Source organism: Rhinopithecus roxellana, chromosome 21 (genome assembly GCF_007565055.1).
Source record: "Rhinopithecus roxellana isolate Shanxi Qingling chromosome 21, ASM756505v1, whole genome shotgun sequence".
Lineage (NCBI taxonomy): Eukaryota > Metazoa > Chordata > Mammalia > Primates > Cercopithecidae > Rhinopithecus > Rhinopithecus roxellana.
In genome coordinates, this window is record NC_044569.1 from 17,754,236 (window position 1) to 17,775,986 (window position 21,751).

At 42.7% G+C, this 21,751-nt stretch overlaps 1 protein-coding gene across 5 annotated transcripts in view; it reads right to left on the reverse strand.

Moving 5' to 3' along the window:
• Positions 1-21,751, reverse strand: part of TPGS2 (tubulin polyglutamylase complex subunit 2) — a 47,154-nt gene that overhangs the window by 10,995 nt on the left and 14,408 nt on the right. Inside the window, exons 3-7 of one of the 5 annotated variants that reach the window (XM_030925951.1) lie at positions 15,888-15,975; positions 13,448-13,576; positions 6,908-7,021; positions 5,145-5,305; positions 3,183-3,191 (exon numbers count right to left, since the gene is read on the reverse strand). In XM_030925951.1, coding sequence (XP_030781811.1) covers positions 3,183-3,191; positions 5,145-5,305; positions 6,908-7,021; positions 13,448-13,576; positions 15,888-15,975 — 501 coding nt within the window. Of the gene's footprint in view, positions 1-789; positions 3,754-5,144; positions 5,306-6,907; positions 7,022-13,447; positions 13,577-15,887; positions 15,976-21,751 lie in introns of those variants that run through there. The other 4 variants (XM_030925950.1, XM_010385397.2, XM_030925949.1 and 1 more) reach the window with 4 other exon arrangements.

Genomic DNA, 21,751 nt, shown 5'->3' on the forward strand with positions numbered 1-21,751 from the left:
ATGGGTATTTTTTCCCAATTTAACCCACTCAACCTCCTGTTGTTGGGTCTTTTGCCAGAAGTGCTCCCTTCCTCCTTTACCAGAGCCAGCTTCATGGGTGGGCCACCTGTGCAGTCACACAGGGCCCATACTCAGAAGGGCCTCACACTTAGTTTAGTTCTCTTCTGGCCCTATTTTATCTTTGAACCTGTGTTCTGTAAGTGAAGTCTGATGGGACAACGGAATATACGCATGAGCAGAGGAGACATGTGCAACACATATCCAGTGTTCCTTACTGCCCCATTCACATGTAGCCTTTGTGATCCCCTGTGAGCAGAGAACTCCACTGGACCCATGATGTGTCAGAGCTCGAAGAGATTCAAAGTGAGTACAAAGTAAGCATCTTATATCTACAACTGAGTAAGTGGGGGATGCTGAGAGCCCCAAAAGGCTGCACTTCCCATCTGAACCAGACTGGCTTCAAACACAGAAAGAAGGCAATGGCATTCTAAGAAACACGAATGACCAAGGAGCCCTATCATATCCTTTTTTACTCATGTACATTCCTATGTTAGTCAACCACTTATGCTGAAAATACCAAGAAGTGAAACTAACAGTTGAGTTAGTTTTGTACAGTGTTTCTACTGTTGTGGTAAGAATGAAATAATTATGCATACGGTATGTAAACATAAGCTATAAAATACAAATTGTGTAATTTTGGTGATTCTGCATGAGTTAAATAAATGCTCATTTTCATTTAAAACTGGAATTGCATAATATAAAGATGAATAGTAAAATGCATGATAGGAATTTAACATTTACGTTTTTAGTTAGAACAGCATTAAGTAGCAAATAAAAAACACCGCCATAACAAGTTGAGAAAGACACTATGGAAGAAAGGAAAAACATTACATTTTAGTACCTGTAAAGGCAATGTTTTCCTGCTGTATGCACAAAAGCCCCACATGTTCATTTTGTACTGGATCCTGCATATCATGGAGTCAGTTCTGCTTTTCCCTGCTCAATCCTTCTCAGGCAGGTCTTGAGCCTTTCCTTATCATAACCCCCTTCCTTTGATAGCCTTTTGAGAACTCCCACTTGATTGCCACGGATTTGAGGGGCACCACTGACCTCCTGGTTCCTCCGCTGCTTCACTTGTGGAATCCAGGACTGATTTAGAAATTCTGTGATTCAGGGGATCCTCAAGTACTAAAAAAAAAAAAGGGTATCTGCTGCAGTGGAAGATGACATAACTTCTCAACTCCCTTCTAACCTCGCTTGCCTTGGAGAAGCAGCCAAATGCTAGAATCTCTTATCCGGTGCTGGTGGCTCTTCCTTTGATCAGTTCTGGCAAGAAAAATACTTCTGGAAGACTAAACTCCAGCTCTTGTCCTCAACAACTTGGTCTCTCTATATCCTTTTCTGCCACTCTATGAATTGTTGCACATTTATAAATCCTTGAAGTATAATAACCTAAACAATTAAAAGGGTCAAAATGTCTCCTAGAGAATATGTGACAGAGTCATGTTATGGTTAAAACACACACACACACACACACACACACACACACACACACACACACACACACACACACACGTTTAAATGACCACACTGAATTATAAGTGGTTAGTTTTGGGATTGCAAACGTAAGAAGTCTCGCTATTTTAAAGCAAATGAATAAGCTGTTAATACGAAGCTCAGTTTATGCTCCCAAAGACTTTCAAGCACTAATATTTCAAGACTTTGAACTATTACAAGAATGGGGAAGCAGCCAGTTAGAGCTTGCCCTGATCCTTGAAGCCTAACTTTTCACCTTGGTTTTCCTCAGGGGCCATGGAAAGTGGTAGGTGGAGGAGATATCGAAGCCTCTTTCTCATGAACATCTATCATTATTGTCAACAATCAAAATAAACATGTTTCAGAGCGAAAGTGCATGTGGAGAATCCTGCGGACTGCTCTTAGTTCCCCAGTGGGTTTGGAAGAGGGAAACCCTGGGTTGATTAGCAGATAGACACAGTGCAAAGGAAGGAAGCCTGGCCAATCACTGGGGTAGAGAGAAGTCAGGAAAGAGCGAGTGAGCCAGCTGGGACTGAAGTGTGCAGATGGTACAGGCCCCTGCACCTCATTCCTCAAAACTCCTAATTCTCTAACCTCTGGGACTTCAGTACAAAAACTGCAGCCACCCCAAGAACTTGGGGCTAAGTGGGTGACTCCCCACTTTCCCTGTTGGGAAGTAGGGTGAAGGCCTTGCTTCTGCCCACAGCCAGGACTGTAGAGGGAGGCAATAAATAGGCATTCCTAATTGAAAATCTGAGCAACCTTCTCTGTAAAAATTTCACTAAATGTAGTAGGTATGTCAGATTTATCTTGTGTCAAATATTAAGCATATGTAGGCTAGAGGTCTAGTACCCCCATATGTCAATGGGAAAGTGATTTCCGAATTACAGGCAACTTGCTTCCAAAAGAACTCTTGGAAGCCCACCCTGTGCTAAGCAGGAGACTGCTTGTCCTAAGGATGGCCAGGGACCAGGCAAAGTGACGCTGGACAACTCAGAGCTGTGGAGAGTTAGGCAGAGCAGGTGGAAAGCTTCTGTTAATAGTGACAGGCACCATTAAAACTTTTTCTTTATGAAGAGTTGCGCAAAGCAATGCTTGGGAATTTTTTGTTTTTAAATGGTAAGAATAGAGCGCAGCAGAAGTACACCTTTTTAAAAAAGTTAATAAGGAAGATAATTGTGGAACATGTATAAACAACATAACACAAAACTGGAAGCAAGAAACTTCACTGCAAACTGATGAGGAAGACAAACTTTATAGGAAGCTACAAAAGAAATGAGCAGAGCGAGATATTCGTGGTAAGGGATACAGAGAACATACAACTGTGTATTTGAGAGGTTTCATGGAACATTATGACCCATCAGATGAAGACATCAACATTATTTAACAACAAAAATTAATTGATCTGAGGAAGAGCAGTGTGCAAATATTAATGCAGTGCTGTCCAACAGAACTTTCTGTGGCGATGGAAATGTTCCATATCTCTGTGCTAATACAGAATCTACCAGCCACATGAATTCTCGAAATGTGGCTAATGCAACTGAAGAAATGAATTTTTCATATAATTTAATTTAAATTTAAATAGTCATATGTGACTAGTGGCTCCTGAATGAATGATGCAGTTCTAATGCTTCATGGGTCAAAACCAGTAGTTTCTTTTTGGGGGACTTCTCTAATCAGTGCTAAGGGATTGAGGGTTGAGTGTTGAAGAAGAGGAGAACACTCTTATTTGGGCACTTAAACAAGATCCCAAATTCCCCATTGCTTCCAGAGGCAGGGGACAGCACAATGTGCCATGAAGGCCTCACTAGGAGTCTGGCTAATGTCAGTGGGACTAAAAGGCTTACAATTTTGGTCATTCAGCTGGAAAAAGGCCTATGGTTCACACGCAAAACTGGAGGTCACCCCTAGGGCCATCTGTGCATGGAAACCACCACTCTGGAGCTGGTAGAGAGCTGGAGGGAGGGGTGCTCACTTCCGGATGGGGTTTCCAGAGCCAGAGGAGGATTTAGAAGTAGAGGAAGTGGAGGGACCGGAGGGTCCTGAGGGCCCTTTCTGGCCACCTGCAGGCTGCAGGGGCCCTTTCTTTGTTGGGATTACGATCTTGTTCTTGCTCTTAAACACTTTGCTGGGATCTAGCTTATTCACAAAGGAGTCGGTCTCTTCTGTGAGCAGGTTTGTGTTGTAGGTGATAGGTTTATACATGCTGAACCATTGCTGTAAGGCAGAATTGGAAGAGAAGGTCACAATTCAAAGGAGAAATGCCATTCTGTATGCTCTTTTTGGGGGATGCAGGAGAGCTGGGAACAGGAGGTAGAGGCACATTTTCATGAAAAACTGCCTAAAAATCTATTTGCTCTTCCTTTAAGTGGAAGTGATAACAGATCCCATCAACCTCTGGTAAGATACACACATTGCTTTGAGGTCACATGACCTTTAAGACAAATGCAGCATGAGAACTAAGAATCTGAGTATACTTTCTTCTGATTTAGTGAGTCCTGAGCCTGGGATGCTAGATCCAAAAGCACTAGAGGACAGCGTCTATTGTTCTGTCCTCAAACCAGCTACTCCCCATCAGGTGGATTCTGGCAGCATAATTTCCCCAGGAAAGGCAGAAGACAGAGGCCAGTGTGGGCCTCTGCTGAGGGATGTTATATCTTGTTGATGTTCTGTTTCCTACTGTTTTCTTAGGCAGCCAAGGGCAAAGGGCATCCACATTTATTTACCTTTTAAATCACAGTCGCCTCCCAATGTTGACCGGATAAATGTTATAATTATGTGACGTTTGAAGAAAATGAAGCCTACTAGATGAATATATACATAGTAAGGTGAGCTGAAGCTGAGTTCCTAATTTGTTGCTAATTTACAGCTGCAAGAAACCACCATGAAGGAGCCCAGATAAGCTCACTCTAGTCAAAAGTTTTTACAGCCACACTTGGTGTTTTCAAACCAGGTTGTATACCTTGCATCTCTGTGTCTGAAATGGTGACCAGACCTGTAATATAAATGAGGCACACCCACACAATGGACTACCCTGTAGCCACTGAGGAGGACAAGTGCTCTAAATGCACTGAAAGGGAATAAGCCCCAAGATGGAGGGTTATGTGAAAAGAACAAGATGCAGAATCATGTGGACAGTACATCATTTGAGATTTAGAAAAAATGAACAACAAAAGCGTGCGTGCATGCTTTATGTGCAATGAGTATCTTGGGAAGGGTATACAGGGAACTCGTAATAGTAGCTGCCACTAGGGAAGCATACTTGGAGAACAGGGGAGTGAGAGTCTGACTTTTGACTCTTCCTGGGTGCATGTACTGCCAACCCAGAACAAGCCATGGGACATAAATTATCCAATAGAATTTATTGAAAATAAAACTCCCGAGTTAATTCTGAGGATCAGTCAAATTTGGGAACCACTTAACTAGATGAGTATAAAGTGAGGCTGTCCATTGGAATGACCTGTCTTGCTTATTGAAAATGCAGGTTCCTGGGCCCCACCCTAGATCTCCTGAATCAGATGGGGAAGTTGGGAACCTGCAACATAACCATTTCCTCAGTAGATTTTGTTATATACCATAGTTTGCAATGGCAGGTGTTCCTCCCTTACCTTGGCCTGTGGGCTAATGCCATAGCTGGTGAAGGCATACTGCCACTGGGGCAGGCCCAGGTGGGTGATGAGCAGGCGGTAATAGGCAGTAAAGGTGTCTGTGAGAAAATGCCAGTATAACGCTCTGTCCAGGAACCAGATCTCGGTGTCTTCTGCTAATGCTGAATTAGAAGACAAAGGAAGTAAAAGATAAGGAATAGCTTTACAGTGTTTTCTTTTTAACTATAAAAGGTTATATTCATGGTCTAAAAAAATAAATCCCAACAGAGAGAATGGAAAATGTAAAGTAAAAGTTCCCCTTCTGCCCCACTTCTAACCCTCCAGTCTCCTTCTCTAGTGGCCACTTTACCAGTTCCTTTGATACTCTTACAAATTTTTGCTAGATTGGTAGATTGATCTATCTGCTGGTCTCTGACCATCTGGAAGTCCAGTCAGGCTACCCAGGCAGCTGCTCCTTTTCTGTGTGTCATCAGCACTCCCCTCCCCTGGTAGGGGGGCGGAATACTGTGGTCTCAGCTTTCCTGACAGAGAAAAACATTGAATGGCTTGGGTTTTTTTGGAAGAGGTCTCTATCAGTGCCATGAAAAACAAAAAGCGCCACAAAAAACCACCATGAAGGAGCCTAGCCCAGTTCACTCCTGGGAGTCTTGCCAATACTGTGGTGTGATGTCCTGCCTCACAGTTTCTGACTTTCCATTCTCACTACTTCAAGCCTATCCTACTTCCTCTGCTCTCTAGATAGCTGTAACATCTCCCTAAGTGCCCTCCATTATCCATCCAGTCTCTTTCTTTGTCAAAACTGCTGGTGGTCATGATCCCTGCCATTTTACTAAACAGCCTTCATTGACTCCCCACTGTCTTCCACATTATGTCCAAACTCCTTTGCTTGGCTTTCAAAGCTGTGCCTGAGAGACAGCAATTGGCCTTCTGGCTTAATCTCCTCCTCATCCCCTACATGAACCATGTGGTCCACTGAATTGGAATTATTTGTCATTCCCCACAAATCAGTTGTATTTTCCCATGTCTTGGCTTTTACCCATTTGTCCCTTTGCTTGGATGCTCCCTTGTCTCTTTTACTCCACCAAATCCTCCTCCCCACCCAGTATCTAATTCCTACCCCAAGTTCAAGATGCAAGCTCCAAGACTACTTTGCAACAATTCCTCCAGCTGGATGATTTCTCCTTCCCCTAGAGGTAAATCCTAGTGTCTGCATCCTGTCACCCCTACCAGACAGCTAGCTGAAGAGGGCTTGCCATTGTCCAGCTCTGTAGTTTCACAGTCCCTAGGCTAGGGTCTGAAGTGCTGTTAGGGGGCTAGGTGGCAGCTGCTGCTTGAGGGCATTCCTATCTGGGGTCTTTGGTCTAGTAATTCAGGTTTTTATTGCTGTTAATTGGCCTACACAGAGAAGTATAAAAGAAAGATAAAAGATAATGTGTTTTCTGAATGCTTATCTAGTGCACGAACTTGCTATAGGAGTCTATAAACAAAATGTCTATTTCTTTTAGTTTTTACTCCCATATTATCCTAATCTCATCAACTATTTGGCAATAACTCACAAATGAAGATGGATAAAAGGTCTAGTAATTAGCCCAGAGGGAGATGCTCAGAGAGAACCAAAGGGGTTTCTGGGTTTGGGACACACAAGGAACCTGGAAGCATCTCAAGAGGCCAAGGAGGTATGTGTCTCCTGAGCCATGGCTGACAAGCAAGGTCAGACAAGACCCTAGCCAAACTACAGGACCACACTTGTAAATGATTCTTACCTGGTTTCCCACTTTTGTAGACAAGGCAAACTTTCCCATTGCCATTGCATGAATCCAGCTCAAATATCACACTGCGAGAGTCAAAGTGAGGCTTCTCTGGCTGATCATCACTGGCTGCAAACCCAGAAGTTAATGGTAATGTTCAAACAAACTCAACTCAAACACATATTTATATATCCAACTTTGCCAGGTGGAAAAAAGCGAAGGAAAAAGCCTTATCTCAGACATATACTTAAGTAGTATTTTCAAATAAATTCTGTATTTGAATTAAAGCCCTGATCTCATTCATGGACTAGGCCTTCTGTCTGGGTTTTTCTATCAGCAACAGACAATGTCAGGGAATCTGGGAAAAGAAGGCATGAGAAAACCAAACTTAACTTCTTGGAAGTGGGACCACAGAGCAATCTGAATGGCTTGATGCTGACATAACTTCATTTCCTTTCCTGAGATTGTTTATTCTATAAAAGTGGGATTGCAAACACATTATCTGAATCTTTCTTTCTTTTTTTTTTTTCTGAGATGGAGTCTTGCTCTGTTGCCCAGGCTGGAGTGTAATGGGGTGATCTCGGCTCACTGCAACCTCCGCCTCCCGGGTTGAAGCAATTCTCCCACCTCAGCCTCCTGAGAAGCTGGGACTACCGGTGTGTGCCACCACGCCTGGCTAATTTTTGTCTTTTTAGTAGAGACGGGGTTTCAGCATGTTGGCCAGACTGGTCTCGAACTCCTGACCCCAAGTGATCCGCCCGTCTCAGCCTCCCAAAGTGCTGGGATTACAGGCAAGAGCCACCACGCCTGGCCAGTCATGGAAAAGCCCTCTAAGTCATGTGGTATAACTAATTCATTCTTTTTAAATGACTATTTCATAATCTGTGGGAGTGAAGTACCCTCATTTATTCCACCAGTCCTCTATTGATAGGCACTTACCTACCATTACTTGGTTGTGAATGCTACAATAATCTCGGTACATGCCCTTATATTCTTGTGCTTTCATTATATGGGACAGATTCCCTGCAAAAGAATAGATGTTGCCAGATTGTTTTTCAAAAAGACCTTTTTAAGATCCAGGGAGACAGACTGGAAGTCCTTTGTTTTTGAAAGATATTTTCAATGGGTATAGAATTGTGGGTTGATTTTTTAATTTAATTTAATTTAATTTAATTTTATTTTATTTTGAGACAGGGTCTTCACTCTGTCACCTGGGCTGGAGTGCAGTGGCATGTGAACATGGTTCATTGTAGCCTCGACCTCCTGGGTTCAAGCAATCCTCCTGCCTCAGACTCCCAAGTAGCTGGGGACCACAGGCGTGGCCACCACACCCGGGTAATTTTTAAATTTTTTTGTAGAGATGGAGTTTTGCTATGGTGCCTAGGCTGATCTCAAGCTCCTAGGCTCTAGTGATCCTCTGGCCTCGGCCTCCTAAAGTGCTGGGATTACAGGTGTGAACCACTGACCAACCTATTTTTTCCTTTGAGTATTTGATCTCACTTGAATTGCTTTTAAGGAGAAATATGCTGTTATCCTTATCTTTGTTCTTTTGTATGTAATTTGTCTTTTCCTTTTGGCTGCATTTATGATTTTCTCTTTATCTTTGATTTTGAAAAATCTGATTATGGTGTTTCTTGTTACCATTTACGTTTCTTGTTCCTTGCTTATGAAGGTTATTGGATATGTTGATTTATAGTTACCATGAAATTGGTAAGCTTTTGAGCCATTATTTCTTCAAATATTTTCTAGCCCCTGACCCCTCTTCTCAAAGACTTCAATTACACATACGTTATACCATGTGTTATCCCTCAGGTCACTGATACTCTTTTCATTATAAATACTTTTTTTTTCTGTGTAACTTTAGATAGCTTCTATTATGTGTTGAAGTTCTCTAGTCTTTTCTTCTGCAATGTCTTAGCCACTAATAATCCAATCCACTGCATTTTTCATATCAGAAACTAGTTTCCATCTCTAAAAGTTAAATTTGGGATGGATATAATTTGGGGGTATATATTCTCTCTATATACACATACAAATACATACACACACGTATCTTCCATGTCTGTTCTTATTTTTTTGACACAGAGAATATAGTTACAGTAACTATTACTATATATGCATTGCTGAGTGTTGGATATTTTTATATTTCTGTAAATATTCTTGAGCTTTGTTCTCTGACACAGTTAAGTTACTTGGAAACAGATACTTTAGGCCCTCCTCCTTCTTAGCCTTGACCTCCTGGGTTCAAGCAATCCTTCTGCCTCACACTCCCAAGTAGCTGGGGACCACAGGCGTGGCCACCACACCTGGGTAATTTTTAAATTTTTTGTAGAGATGGAGTTTCACTATGGTGCCTAGGCTGATCTCAAACTCCTGGGCTCTAGTGATCCTCTGGCCTCGGCCTCCTAAAGTGCTGGGATTACAGGCGTAATCAAGAAACACAAATGATAACAAGAAACCCCTCTTAAGATCTGTCGGGCAGGACTAGGGCAATATTTACTTAGGGCTAATTATTTTCCATTGCTGCGGCAACATTCTTTTGAGTACTCTATCTAATGCTGTCCAAATCATGAGGTGTCTTAGCCTGTCTGGCTGACGCAGGCACTATTCCTGGTCCTGTGTGAGCACTGGGCATTATTCCTCCTAATCACCATGAGTGGTTTTGTCCTCTGGCCTTGGACAGTTTCTTCGCATACATGTGCTTATCAATTCTTTTCCAAATATTGCAGATCTCTAGGGTTTTCCCTTTATGCAGCATTCACCTATCTGTTACTTTGTCCTGTGAACTCTAGATGTCTAGACTCTCAGCTCTGTCTTCTAACTCAGGGAGTGCTATGGGTCCTGCTGGGTCTATTTATTTATTTATTTATTTATTTATTTATTTATTTATTTATTTATTTAGAGAGGGAGTCTTGTTCTGTCGCCAGGCTGGAGTGCAGTGGCATGATCTCAGCTCACTGCAACCTCTGACTCCCTGGTTCAAGCAATTCTCCTGCCTCAGCCTCCCGAGTAGCTGGGATTGCAGGCACATGCCACCATGCCCAGTTAATTTTTGTATTTTTCGTAGAGATGGGGTTTCACCGTGTTGACCAGGATGGTCTCGATCTCCTGACCTGGTGATCTGCCCACCTTGGCCTCCCAAAGTGCTAGGATTACAAGTGTGAGCCACTGCGCCGTCCAGGTCTCCCTCTTTATGCTGTGGATTGGAATCTCTCTTTAGGGAAATTGTAGGGCTCACCTTATTTGTTTCCCATCTCTCAGGGCTCACTGTCCTTTGTTGCCTGATTGCCAGTGCTTGAAAATCACTGTTTTATGTATTTTGTCTGTGTTCTTTGTCACTGTTGCTCCAGGTGGGTAGATAAATCTGTTCTGTTACTCCATCTTGGATGAAATAAAAAGTCCAGTTGATGTGTTCCCACCAAGTTTTAGCAGCCCTGCCTGGTGCTGACTGAGGTCTGTCTGCCCTTAGGTGAAAAGTCGTAAGAACAGAAAACTCAGTGTGGCTCCTTTCTGCCAACTGTAGACACCACTTCAGCTTCTGCCTGCTTTTGACTACTCTCCAGTCTTTTAAGACACATGTTTTTAAACTCCTTCAAGAGTGCAGAGTATTATCTGCAGAAGCCTTGCTCTGGTAAAAGAGATTCTGCCATATTATAAACCCAATGTCAATATTTGAATTTTTTTTTCTTCAAATCTATAATGTCACTGTTTTTTTTCAGTTCCTCCCTGAAATTTTAGTTTGGTTTTACCTCCATGGGGGCATATAAGCCTATCGTTTTGTACTCCATATCTAATGACGTCACTCTTAGTAGTACCAATGGATCTCTCTTGCTTTTTTTTTTTTTTTTTGAGATGGAGTCTTGCTCTGTTGCCGGGCTGGACTGCAGTGGCATGATCTTGACTCACTGCAACCTCTGCCTCCCGAGTAGCTGGGATTACAGGTGCACGCCACCACACCTGGCTAAGTTTTGTATTTTCAGTAGAATCGGGGTTTTACCATGTTGGCCAGGATGGTCTTGATCTCCTGACCTCATGATTTGCCCACCTTGGCCTCCCAAAGTGCTGGGATTGCAGGTGTGAGCTACCGCACCTGGCCCTCTTTTTTTTTCTTAATTAATTTTTTTAAAGTTTTATTTTTAATTGACAAATAATAATTGTATATATTGATGGAGAACAACATGCTATTTTAAGACGTCTATGCATTGTTGAAAGATCACATTGGGCTAATTAGCACACCCACCACTAGTATTTATCATTTCTTTGTGGTGAGAACATTTAAAATCCTTTCTTTTAGCTATTTTGAAATACACATTATTAGCTATAGTCATTATGCTGTGCAATAGATCACCAGAACTTATTCCTCCTGTCTCACTGAAACTGTGCCTGTTGACCAACGTTTCCCCTTTCCTTGTCCAGTCTCCCCACCCCAAGCCTCTGGTAACCACTGCTGATGTGTTACATGTTCTCTGTGCTGGTTCTCATTCATGGGGTTGTGTGTCCTCATCTGCTGAGTTAATGTCAGTCTGCTTATTATTCCCTCACAAGTAATTTGTTATTTTTGCCTAGAAGCTTGTAATTTTCTCCATATCAGGATATGCATAGGTGTCTGTGTTTTCTCATCTGCTCAACTTGGGTCTAGGTGAGCCCTTTCCATCTGCAGAGAGGTTTTTTTTTATTAGTATGTATTTACTACCTTTCCATCCATTCTCTCTTTTTTGAGCACCTATAATTCCAATGGAAAGTATCCTGAATCTATTTTCCACTTCTCTTAATTCCTACCTTTTCCCTCATAATTCCCCTCTTTTAAATTTATTCATCTATGCTTTAAGATATTCTTGCACTTGATTTTTCAGGCTAACTCAGGTCTCAATAAAATACATACACTCTTCTACAATTCATGTAGTCAATTGTTTGATAATCTTTGTTTTTATCCATAGAACACTTTATGTTGTCTTAAATCTCCTTAAGTATTCTTGTTCTTATTTATATTTTTATCTGTGTCCTCTAGCAGTTTTATTTCTCTGGTTGTATATATTTTTTAAAATAGTGATGGGATCTCACTATTTTGCCCAGGCTAGAGTGTGGTGGCTATTCACAGGTGTGATCACAGCATGCTACAGCCTCAAACTCGTGGGCTCAAACGATCAGTGGTGATTTACAGATGTGATGATAGCACACTACAGCCTCAATCTCCTGGGATCCAGTGAACCTCTTGCCTCAGCCTTACAGGTAGCTAGGAATATAGGCTCATACCACTGCACCCAGCTGATTGTGTATTCTATTTTTTCCCGATCATCCTCTCTCTGACTGCTGAGTCCCCTGAGAAAAGCCACTGTTTTTCCATTTAGGTTTAATGAGACTTAGGTATACTTGTTGCACTATCCTAAAATGCATGAATCTAGCAGGTGTCAGAAGGCCAAGTGGTTTTTATCTCCAATTGTATGTGGAACAATGTGATCCCAGGAAGCCTCTCTGTTATCTACTCTACCACTTCTCTTCCAGCCTCAAGAGCAGGGAAGACTTAGCCCACCTGTTTGACTACTTCTTCACCTTTTAGAGAAGCCCACCCCACACATATAAAGACAGTGAGACCTTTTTCCTACCCCTGGAAATTCCACAGATCTTTGTGTGACAGGCTCTTTCCAGGACCCATCACTGTCCAGCCTCTGCCCCTGAACTCCTCTGGTACTATTCTTCAATTGCTCATCCAATCAGAGGAGAAAGCCTTACACCAATTTTCTCTGCCAGGGCTTAGTGAACCCCCAGGTCAGTATTGGAGACATTAGTTGACTATTCACTGTTTGTTTCTCCTTTCTTTCTTAATGAAAGCCCAGTTCTGTTCAAGGAAGCCATACTGCACAACTAAAAGTATTTACCTTCTCAGACCCCTGGCAACCTGGGTTGCCATTTGACTCTTCTAATAGCTATCAGGAGGTGCTGTGGAGAAAACTATTGTTTTCTTGATCAAAAGGGAGAGATTCTGCAAACAGCCTGGTATTTTGCCCTTTGCCTTTTACTGGTCTTTTTCCTGACAGGAAAAGCCCACCTTCCTCAACCATAAGGATGAAAACCAAATCCAAAGGCTGGTGCAGCACAGTGCCAGAGGGAGACTTTATCACTGACTTTCTCAAGCAGCTACATCAGCCTAGTTCCAGATATCTTGTTATGAGAAAAATAAATTTCTATTTAAACATTGTAACTACATCTGTTATATACGACTAAAACAACTCTAAGTCCTCACTTATACCCAGCTGCTCCTAGGTTTTAGCAGCCACTTGACTTATGAGCCATTTCACTGAGAAGTGGCAAAGAGCCTGGAGGTAAGAATGGAGAGGAAAGGAGCTGTATTTAGATTGCTGTGTTCTCTGAATCCTCCTGATACTGAAATGTTGAGTGAAGTTTAATCTTTAACATTCATTCATGCACCAAGATTCATTAAGTACCTACTATGTGCCATTCATGCACCAAGATTCATTAAGTACCTACTATGTGCCAGGCATGGAGCTGGATGCTGGAAACAAAACAAAGATACCAACCCTGGCATCTTCTTCTTACCTTCATGTGTATCGTCCTCCAGGTCTGCCAGAGTGGGTGCATTAGGAAGTGAATACATGGAAGACTGGGTGAGCTGAGTCAGTTTTGAGATGCTGTTAATTGCCATGCTGCCCAGTGGAATGATGTGCTCTAGGGGAACATGTGTAAGGAAAATTACATGGAGTAACAGCCTAGTTACAATGGTTATCACAAGATTCTGCTTGAATAACCTAAGCCCAGGTATTGTTTGGCCCCATGGCTGAGGAATCTGATGGAAGGTGGGAAGAAGAGGATTACTCACTGCATATTCCAAAGTACCAACCTTTCATACAAAAAAGGAAGTGGGGGCCATGGGTGATGAAGAGCCCCCATTGTATGTATTAGGGTAGAGTTGAAGAAAATTTTCAAAAGGAATACCAACAAAGAACTGGGAAATCTGAGCTTAGGGACATCTGAAGGGTAAAGGACTTTAAAATGTTTTTGCTTCCTTTCTCCTTTGTTTAGGAAGTATTCTGCATAAACATTTTCTGAAGGAGTAATACCTTTGATTATATAATGGACCCCTTCTATTCTTCTTGTTATAAGCTTTCATGATAAAAAATTTCCTCCCTTCTCTTTATCATTTTCCCTTACTCAGTGATAAGAATTTGGCAGCCTTCTTGCTTGGTTCTAGTCTTCTGTGATTAGGGTGTACATATGGACTAGGAAGCTGCATATTTTCTTTATTTGACTGCTGAAAAAACTGGAATGGCTTAAAGCAATAAAACAACCTGTATATAGACCATGGAATATATAAGAAGAAAAGACCACTAAACAGGCAAACAGCAGAAGATGCCTCTGTTGCCTTTTCTGTCACTGACTTAGGCTGTTCAGTATATAATGGTTATGGTAATGGGATAAGAGGACTGGGCTTGGGGAGATTAAATTAGAGAAGGTTTTACAACAATGAACTGGGACTCATTCATGAAACGTTTATTCTCTGAAGCAGGCTTGTGAAGGGGCTAGCCTGTTCCAAGGATGTGGGCCAGGGAGAGTCCGCCAGTTGGCTTAGTCTCTGTCCCCTCTGTGTTGCTCCAGATACCAAAAGCCACAGCCATGTTCTGATGCTGGTGACAAGGATGGTTTCTAAGCCATTGGAGGAAATGATTCTAAGATAAAAGCTAATGTTCAATATTCACTAGCAAGCTATAAAAAAGTACCTCAGGCTGGGCACGGTGCCTCACACCTGTAATCCCAGCACTTTGGGAGGCCGAGGTGGGCAGATCATGAGTTCAGGAGTTCAAGACCAGTCTGACCAACATGGTGAAACCCTGTCTCTACTAAAAATTCAAAAATTAGCCAGGTGTGGTGGCACATGCCTGTAATCCCAGCTACTCAGGAGGCTGAGGCAGGAGAATCTCTTGAACCCAGGAGGCGGAGGTTGCAGTGAGCAGAGATCGCACCACTGCACTCCAGCTTGGGCAACAGAGGGAGACTCCATCTCAAAACAAAAAACAAAACAAAACAAAAAAAAGTACCTCCCAGTAGTGCATGACAGACAGGAAGGCTTTGGAAATCACCCAAACAGGGAACTCAGGTGTGTAGGTAGAAGGCCGAGGCAACGAAGGGGAGAGGTCTGCTCTGTAGATATGCAGTGCAACAGAAGTCACAGTGGGGAAATGTAGGGTACTTCCCAAGGCCAAAGTAGATTTGGTTGGAGTCAGAGACAATAATGGACTGGAGGGGAGGGACTGGGGAATCTGTGCCAGGAATGGGCTGGGCTCCTGTGGCTGGACAGGGCTTTCTAGCCTATGAAATGTTTTCAAGAGTTTTCACCTAAATGTTCAGCACTGCCTTTCATGCCTACGTAGTACTTAACAATCTGACATGTACAAACTTGTGAGTTCCCACATCCTCACACATGTTTTGTCCTAGACACATTAAAGGATAAAGATGGCAGCCTGTGAATTGAGATAGCTGGTGACTTAGGCTGAGGTGATGTGAAGGAGAGAAGCAAAGATTCTGGTTTGAGGGTTAGGGCCCTGAGTTCTTTATGATGGTGGGAATAAAGGAAGGAGCCTGAAAGAGATTAAGTGGCCCCCATCATAAACACTAGAGACCGTCAATGCAGCCTACCCAGAGGGGTTTGCTCCAAGGTGGAGTCTTCTGAGGCTTTATGTGTGAGGGGGCTAGGGTTTTTTATGTAGTAATTAATGATTTTCTCCACCCTATTCCTACAGGTAGACTCTAAATTGAACATCCAGTTCCATACTGCTAGACTGTCATGGGGCTTGTGGTGGGTGAAGCAATGATGGTATCTGTTAGTTTTGTGACATAATCACAGCTTCTGGACATGACACTTGAGGAGTACCCATGAAAACCATCCAGATTCAAAGACTCAAAAATCAAACGGCCCTCAGAGTTGTCCCATTCAATCTCTCAGCCAGGGAAATGTTCCCCTACAGCAAGGAGACTGACTCACCATCCAACTTCACACTCCATGTCATGTGGAAGCCATTGGTCATCAGGTAAAAGTTCTTCACATCTTCAGGCATCACACAGTTATTCTTCTAGAATCATAAAGCATCTAAGTGTCAGGTCAGGGCTGGGAAAGAGGCTACAGGGCCATGCCTCAAGGCACTGGAGACATGTTTACCATGTTATAGGTCCCTGAAATAGGAAGGCTCTGATAGTTACCTACAAAACTCTATTAGAGAGGCACTTGGGGTCTTGCAAGCAGAGTTCCAGTTTGCCTTTTTTTTTTCCTTCAGCAGCTAAAGCAAACCAGGTATCTGCTCTGCCATGATTATGCCTCAATGGGCAGCCACCTGGCAACGGAGCTCAAAGGGATCAAGCTGAAGAGGAGACAGGGGAACATGGTGAGAGGGCAAGTCCTAGGTAAAGTCTGACAATGTTCAAGCAAAGCAATCAATGCCATATATTTCAGACCCATGCTCATATATTATTTTCTGAAACAAATTATTGGACAAATAAGAGCATCTTAAAAGTGAAGAGTATATCATTCCCAGAAAACTTATGCAATGTCTAAGTTCTGACAGCTCTTAGAAGGTAACCATATATACTCAAATATTTCACATATCCATGGACACGAAATCATCCAAACTGTTGGCGGAGAGAACAAAGAAGGAGCTCAGTATCCTTTCAGGAGCTACCAGGAACAAGCCCTATATTCTAAGTAACTCACATCTGTGTGTGTGTATGACCAGTCTTCCCTAGCCAACTCAAATCCCTGGAGTGTGCAAAGGATGAGTTCTCCAATTCATTTCCTAGGCCCCGTAGAGTGACTTCTTGATGTAGTTATAGAGGCAAAGAGGCAACATGTTAATAACTATCCAAGCTTGTGGCTTACTGGACCCTTCTGAGATGTGATACTGACAACTGCTTATGTCAGGATTGCATTAGGTCATCCTGTCAGTCAGTTCTAGGTACCCAACGCGTGGGAAAGCATCATGTAGGATGATCTGAGTTCACTTCCCAACTCTGCCAGCAGCTGAGTGACCTTGAACATGTCACTCTGTGAATCTATGTTCAAGAATAAACTCTAAGACTTAATATACAGAACACTGGCAGTACGAGGGGGTGTGAGTTTGACAGGAAGAGAGGAGACTAGGAAATTATTATTATTCACAGCCACAGCATCTTCAGGAACTATAGATAAAGAGAAAGCTTCAAGCTTGCCAGAGATTTTAAGCAGTGTTTTTAGATTATTAAATGGACAACAGCTGTCATTTTAATGAAACGTTTTAAATTTCCTTTATTTATGAACTAAAATGTATGTTCTGATCAAGTTTTGTTTTTTCTGTGTCCACTATTTAGTACCCAGTCTCACAGATGTGAAATTTAAGAGACTCTCAGACTCCTTGGACTAATTTGTTTTCCTACTATTTGGAGTTAGGGGCTTGCTCCTATTGCCTCCTGTGTGGCCACATTATCTGTGCTTTCAGCAGAAAAAATGCACTTGCAGAATGCCTTTCTCCCACCCCTAAAACCCTGGTACAGGAAGCCTACAGTTACCAGTGTTCTGACGAGGTCCTTGCTCCTCTTGTCACTCCAAAAGGCCAGCATCCCTCTGACATTTTGATCACTAGTGCCATCTAGTGGTGAAGACGAGGAAACTACTGTCTGTCAGCCTGTCTTAATGGGGATTCCATGAGATCCAGGCTGAGGGCTGGTGGACTATTTGGCATATTTCATATGTAAGTCAGGCTGAATAATTTCAGTAATAGTAATTGTAACACTTGTTATGGTATTTATTTCACCCAAGAAAGAGATTTTGGTATTATTTTATACCAGTAATTTTTACAATTATTCAAAATTCATACAAATAGAAAAAAATCTGTGAAATCCAATATTTAATACACATTTCACATACTAATATACATAAACATTTTCAAGTAAACCAACTTCATGAAAAACATCAATCCCTCACTGTCATTCTAATTTAAATGACTAATGGCCTTGGCTCTGCTGCTCTTTGCTGCAGACCCTTCTGCCCCAAGCACCCCTGGGACAGTTGCTGGGTCTGCAGTGCTCCAGCCTCCCTACTGCATGTAGCTCTTCCGAGTGGGGCAAATCCAGGAAGAAAGGTTCACAACCAAAACTTAAATGACCACATACCTGCTTTAGTCCTTTCAGGATGGAGAGAAACATAAACAACCTCTCCTAATTTTAAGGTATTTCACCATTTTTTTTTTTCTGGCCAGTGACTCAGTTACTGCCATTTTAAAATTTCTCCTCTAACCAACCTGAAAAGAGTTTGCTTTTCCACAGGGGGCAATCTGCCCACATCAGAGGGCTTCTTCCTGCACAGATTCATGCTCAGTCTATATTTTGGGGGCTGTAATAGGAGGGTGGGGAGGAGGAAGACTGGCAGAAAGTGAATGGACAAGGGTATTATCAGGGTTGGAGGGAGGGTCCGGGGAGAAAGCCAACAAGGAAGAATAACACCAACTGGTGTCTGAAATAACAGCTGATTGCATCAAGATGGTATCTGCAATCTCTAGCCCAATGGTGATTCTGTCCCATAGTTCCTAATTTTTAATCTTTCTTCTCCTGAGACAATCTACAATGGTTTCTTTAAGCTACTTTAGAAAGAGTCCACCACAAGCTCTGTTACTCCTTCATTGGATGAAGGACCTGAGCCACTTTTTTGTTTTGGGAGCTATCAACAAGACTCCAGACAATCAATAGCACTGGGCCTTAAGGGAAGGGCTAGGGGCTGTCCATTGCCTTCTACTCACCTTTTCTACTCCTGGACAATCCTGCACCCCATTGTTCCCCTTACTTTTAGAGGCCACTTCCCAGCTTGGGAGCAGATGCAGGATCAGGTCAGCATAGGGGCCACAGGACAGAAATCAATGTTTCTATAGGTACTGGTCCTCGCTGAGCTGGCTCTCTGGCTGGTCTGCAACCAGGGTCAGGGCTGAAGAGCTGCCCAGGACATCCATCAAGAAGCATGAGAACACTGCTGGAAATTGTGGCAGTGAGCACGACGGCACCTCCTGAAACTCTTCTGAGGGAGGACACTCCACAAAGAGGAAAACCTGGATGAGCTGTGGAGGGATGGTGTGAGATCCCCAAGAGAATTCCCGAATATATTCTCAAACTTCCACCTTAGGGGAGGTGGAGGGCTTCGTTAACTGAACCCTTTTGTTTTGCTTAGGTTGCAGAATCTCCTGCAATTAGTGCTGGACATTAAAAAATGTAAACACAAGTCCAAAAGACAAGGTTTCTAAGAAAACTTTCACTGTCCTGTTAAAAGGTGACAGATGTGCCTAGGAACATCCCTTACCTCTTTTTTGTTTTTTGAGCTTGGAAATGAGAGCTGAGACTTTAGCAGTTATTTTGCCACTATGATATTGTGAAATACATATTTGGTCTCTGTCCCAGATTCCTGGCATACAATTTCTAAAATCCTTGGAATCTCCAAAGTGATATCTTTTTTCACAAATGACTGGCATCTCCAAGGTAGCTGCAGGATGGGGGATTCTCACCAGAACCACCAAGGCAGGGAGTGGGTTGGAACTTTCAGCCCCACCCCCTAACCTCAGGGAGGGAAGAGGGGCTGAAGGGTAAGTTGATCATCAATGGCCAATGGTTTAATCAATCATGTCTACATAATGAATCCTCCATAAAATGGCAAAAGACAGAGTTTGAAGAGCTTCCGGACAACTGAGCACATGGAAGTTCCTGTAGGGTGGCATGCTCTCGGATGGCAGGGAAGTTCCCCGCCCTCCCACCACACCTTGCCCTGTGCATCTCTTCATCGTTTACTTTGTAATAAACCTGTAAATGTTAAGTAAGTGTTCCTCTGAGTTCTGTGAGCCACTCCAGCAAATTAGCTGAACCTGAGGAGGGGGTCATAGGAACCCCAATTGATAGCTGGTGGGTCAGCAGCACAGGTAAAACAACCTGGGACTTGCAGTTGGCATTGGAAGTGAGGGGCAGTCCTGTGAGACTGAGCCCTTAACCTACGGGATCTGACACTATCTCCAGGGAGACAGTGTCGGAATTGAATTGGAGGACACCCAGCTGGCATTCACTGCAGAACTGATTGCTTGTTGATGTGTTTGAGAATTCCCCCTTGCAACACACACACATTTGGTCATGGAAATTTTCTGTGTTGATTGTTGCGGAATAACAGGAGAGGAAAAACAGTGTGTGTTTCCTCTACTCAGAGGCACCATAAAGAAAAAGGACAAAAGAATTACAGAGATAACAGCTTAACATTATCAGGGCTGATGAACCAACTGCAACTGTCTACCTCAGGACTTGTTACATGAAAAGTATCAATTCCTATTTGCTTAAGCTATTGCTAGTTTATCTTTCCTTAAATCAAACATAATCCTATTTATATAGAGACAAATGTTGAACAGGTAAGTGTTGTGGAGCTGAAGGGGCAAAGAGAACTAGGAGGGAAAAGTCTGCGAGGAAGGAAAGAATCAGAGTTGTGCTTCTGCATCCAAGGGAGGAGAGGCTAGCAGAGAAGGGACTGGCTAACTGGGAGGCATGCAGGAGCGATACCAAGTGAGATGAAGTCAGTCTTTAGCCATGGAGAGGTCCTAGTGATTTTGACAGAATGGTATCCAAGAATGGTGCTGACTAAAGAGAGGCTGTGGCAGGATGAATAATTGAGAAATGAAGGAAGGATGGTAATTCGTAAACCATGGCCACTGGATCTACCCTGTCACTTGTTTTTGTAAAAATGTTTCATTTGAACACAGTCACACTCATGCGTATCAGTACTTCTGATGGCTGCTTTCACAGCTACAATGGCAGAAATGAGTAGCTGTGACAGAGACTGTAACACCAGAGCATAAACTATCTGGTCCTCTAAAGAAAACATTTCCCAACCCCTGGTGTAGACAATTTTTCTACACACTTGGCATGAAAAGGAACAAATAGCTAAATAGCTAGAAGGAGACATACGTTGAAGGTTTTTTGTTTTTAATTTTAAAGAGATGGGATGCCCCTATGGGGAAGCTGCCAGCAGAAAGAAGAGAAGTGCTAGAGAGAAGGGTTGACTGGTGGAGAATATAGAGAATCTCCCAGGCAGAATAAGAGCATGAGGTGAGGGGGTCACTAGTGACATGGTGTCGCAGGGTGATTTCTTCTACTGGAAATGCTTATCATAAATTCACAGTGGGGCATGTAAGGAACAGCTCTTCAAGAAGGTTCAGAACCCACTCTGCAGACTGTAGAAAAACTGAGCCTGAAAAAAAGGAGATATTCTGCTAAATCGTTTGGTTTCTGTGGACCATGGTTTCACTATCAGTAAACTGAATTTTTATCTGGGGATTGGTGGGTGTAACCAATCAAGAATTGTAAAGCCATCTGCAACTATGAAATGTCACTGAAATGCTTAATAATAACAGAACTCTCCTGGCATCAGGATGCCATTAGAACTAAGAGGCAGATGCTTTCCTGGTGCTTGAAAGATGAAAAGCTCAGTGTAGGCACTGGGCCTTACTATGGACCATCACGACAAAAGGCAGGTAGCAGGCACAATGAACATGAATCATACAGCTGCACAGAGGCAGGCAAACTGAAATTGTGTATTTAAGAAGAAAAAATGGTGAAATATATAAAAATGGAAAAAGGTTGTTCACATTTCCCTCCAACCTCAGGGGATTACAGCAGGTATATGATCATTTAGGTTTCAGTTGTCAACTTTTCTTACTGGATTTGTAGTACAGAATCATGAAAGACTAGATTACAGCTGGACGAGTCCTTCAATAACACTGATTTCAAATTACTTATTTCATACATGATGAACATGAGATCCAGAGAAGTTACATGACTTAGCCAAGGGTCCAGAGCTGGCAT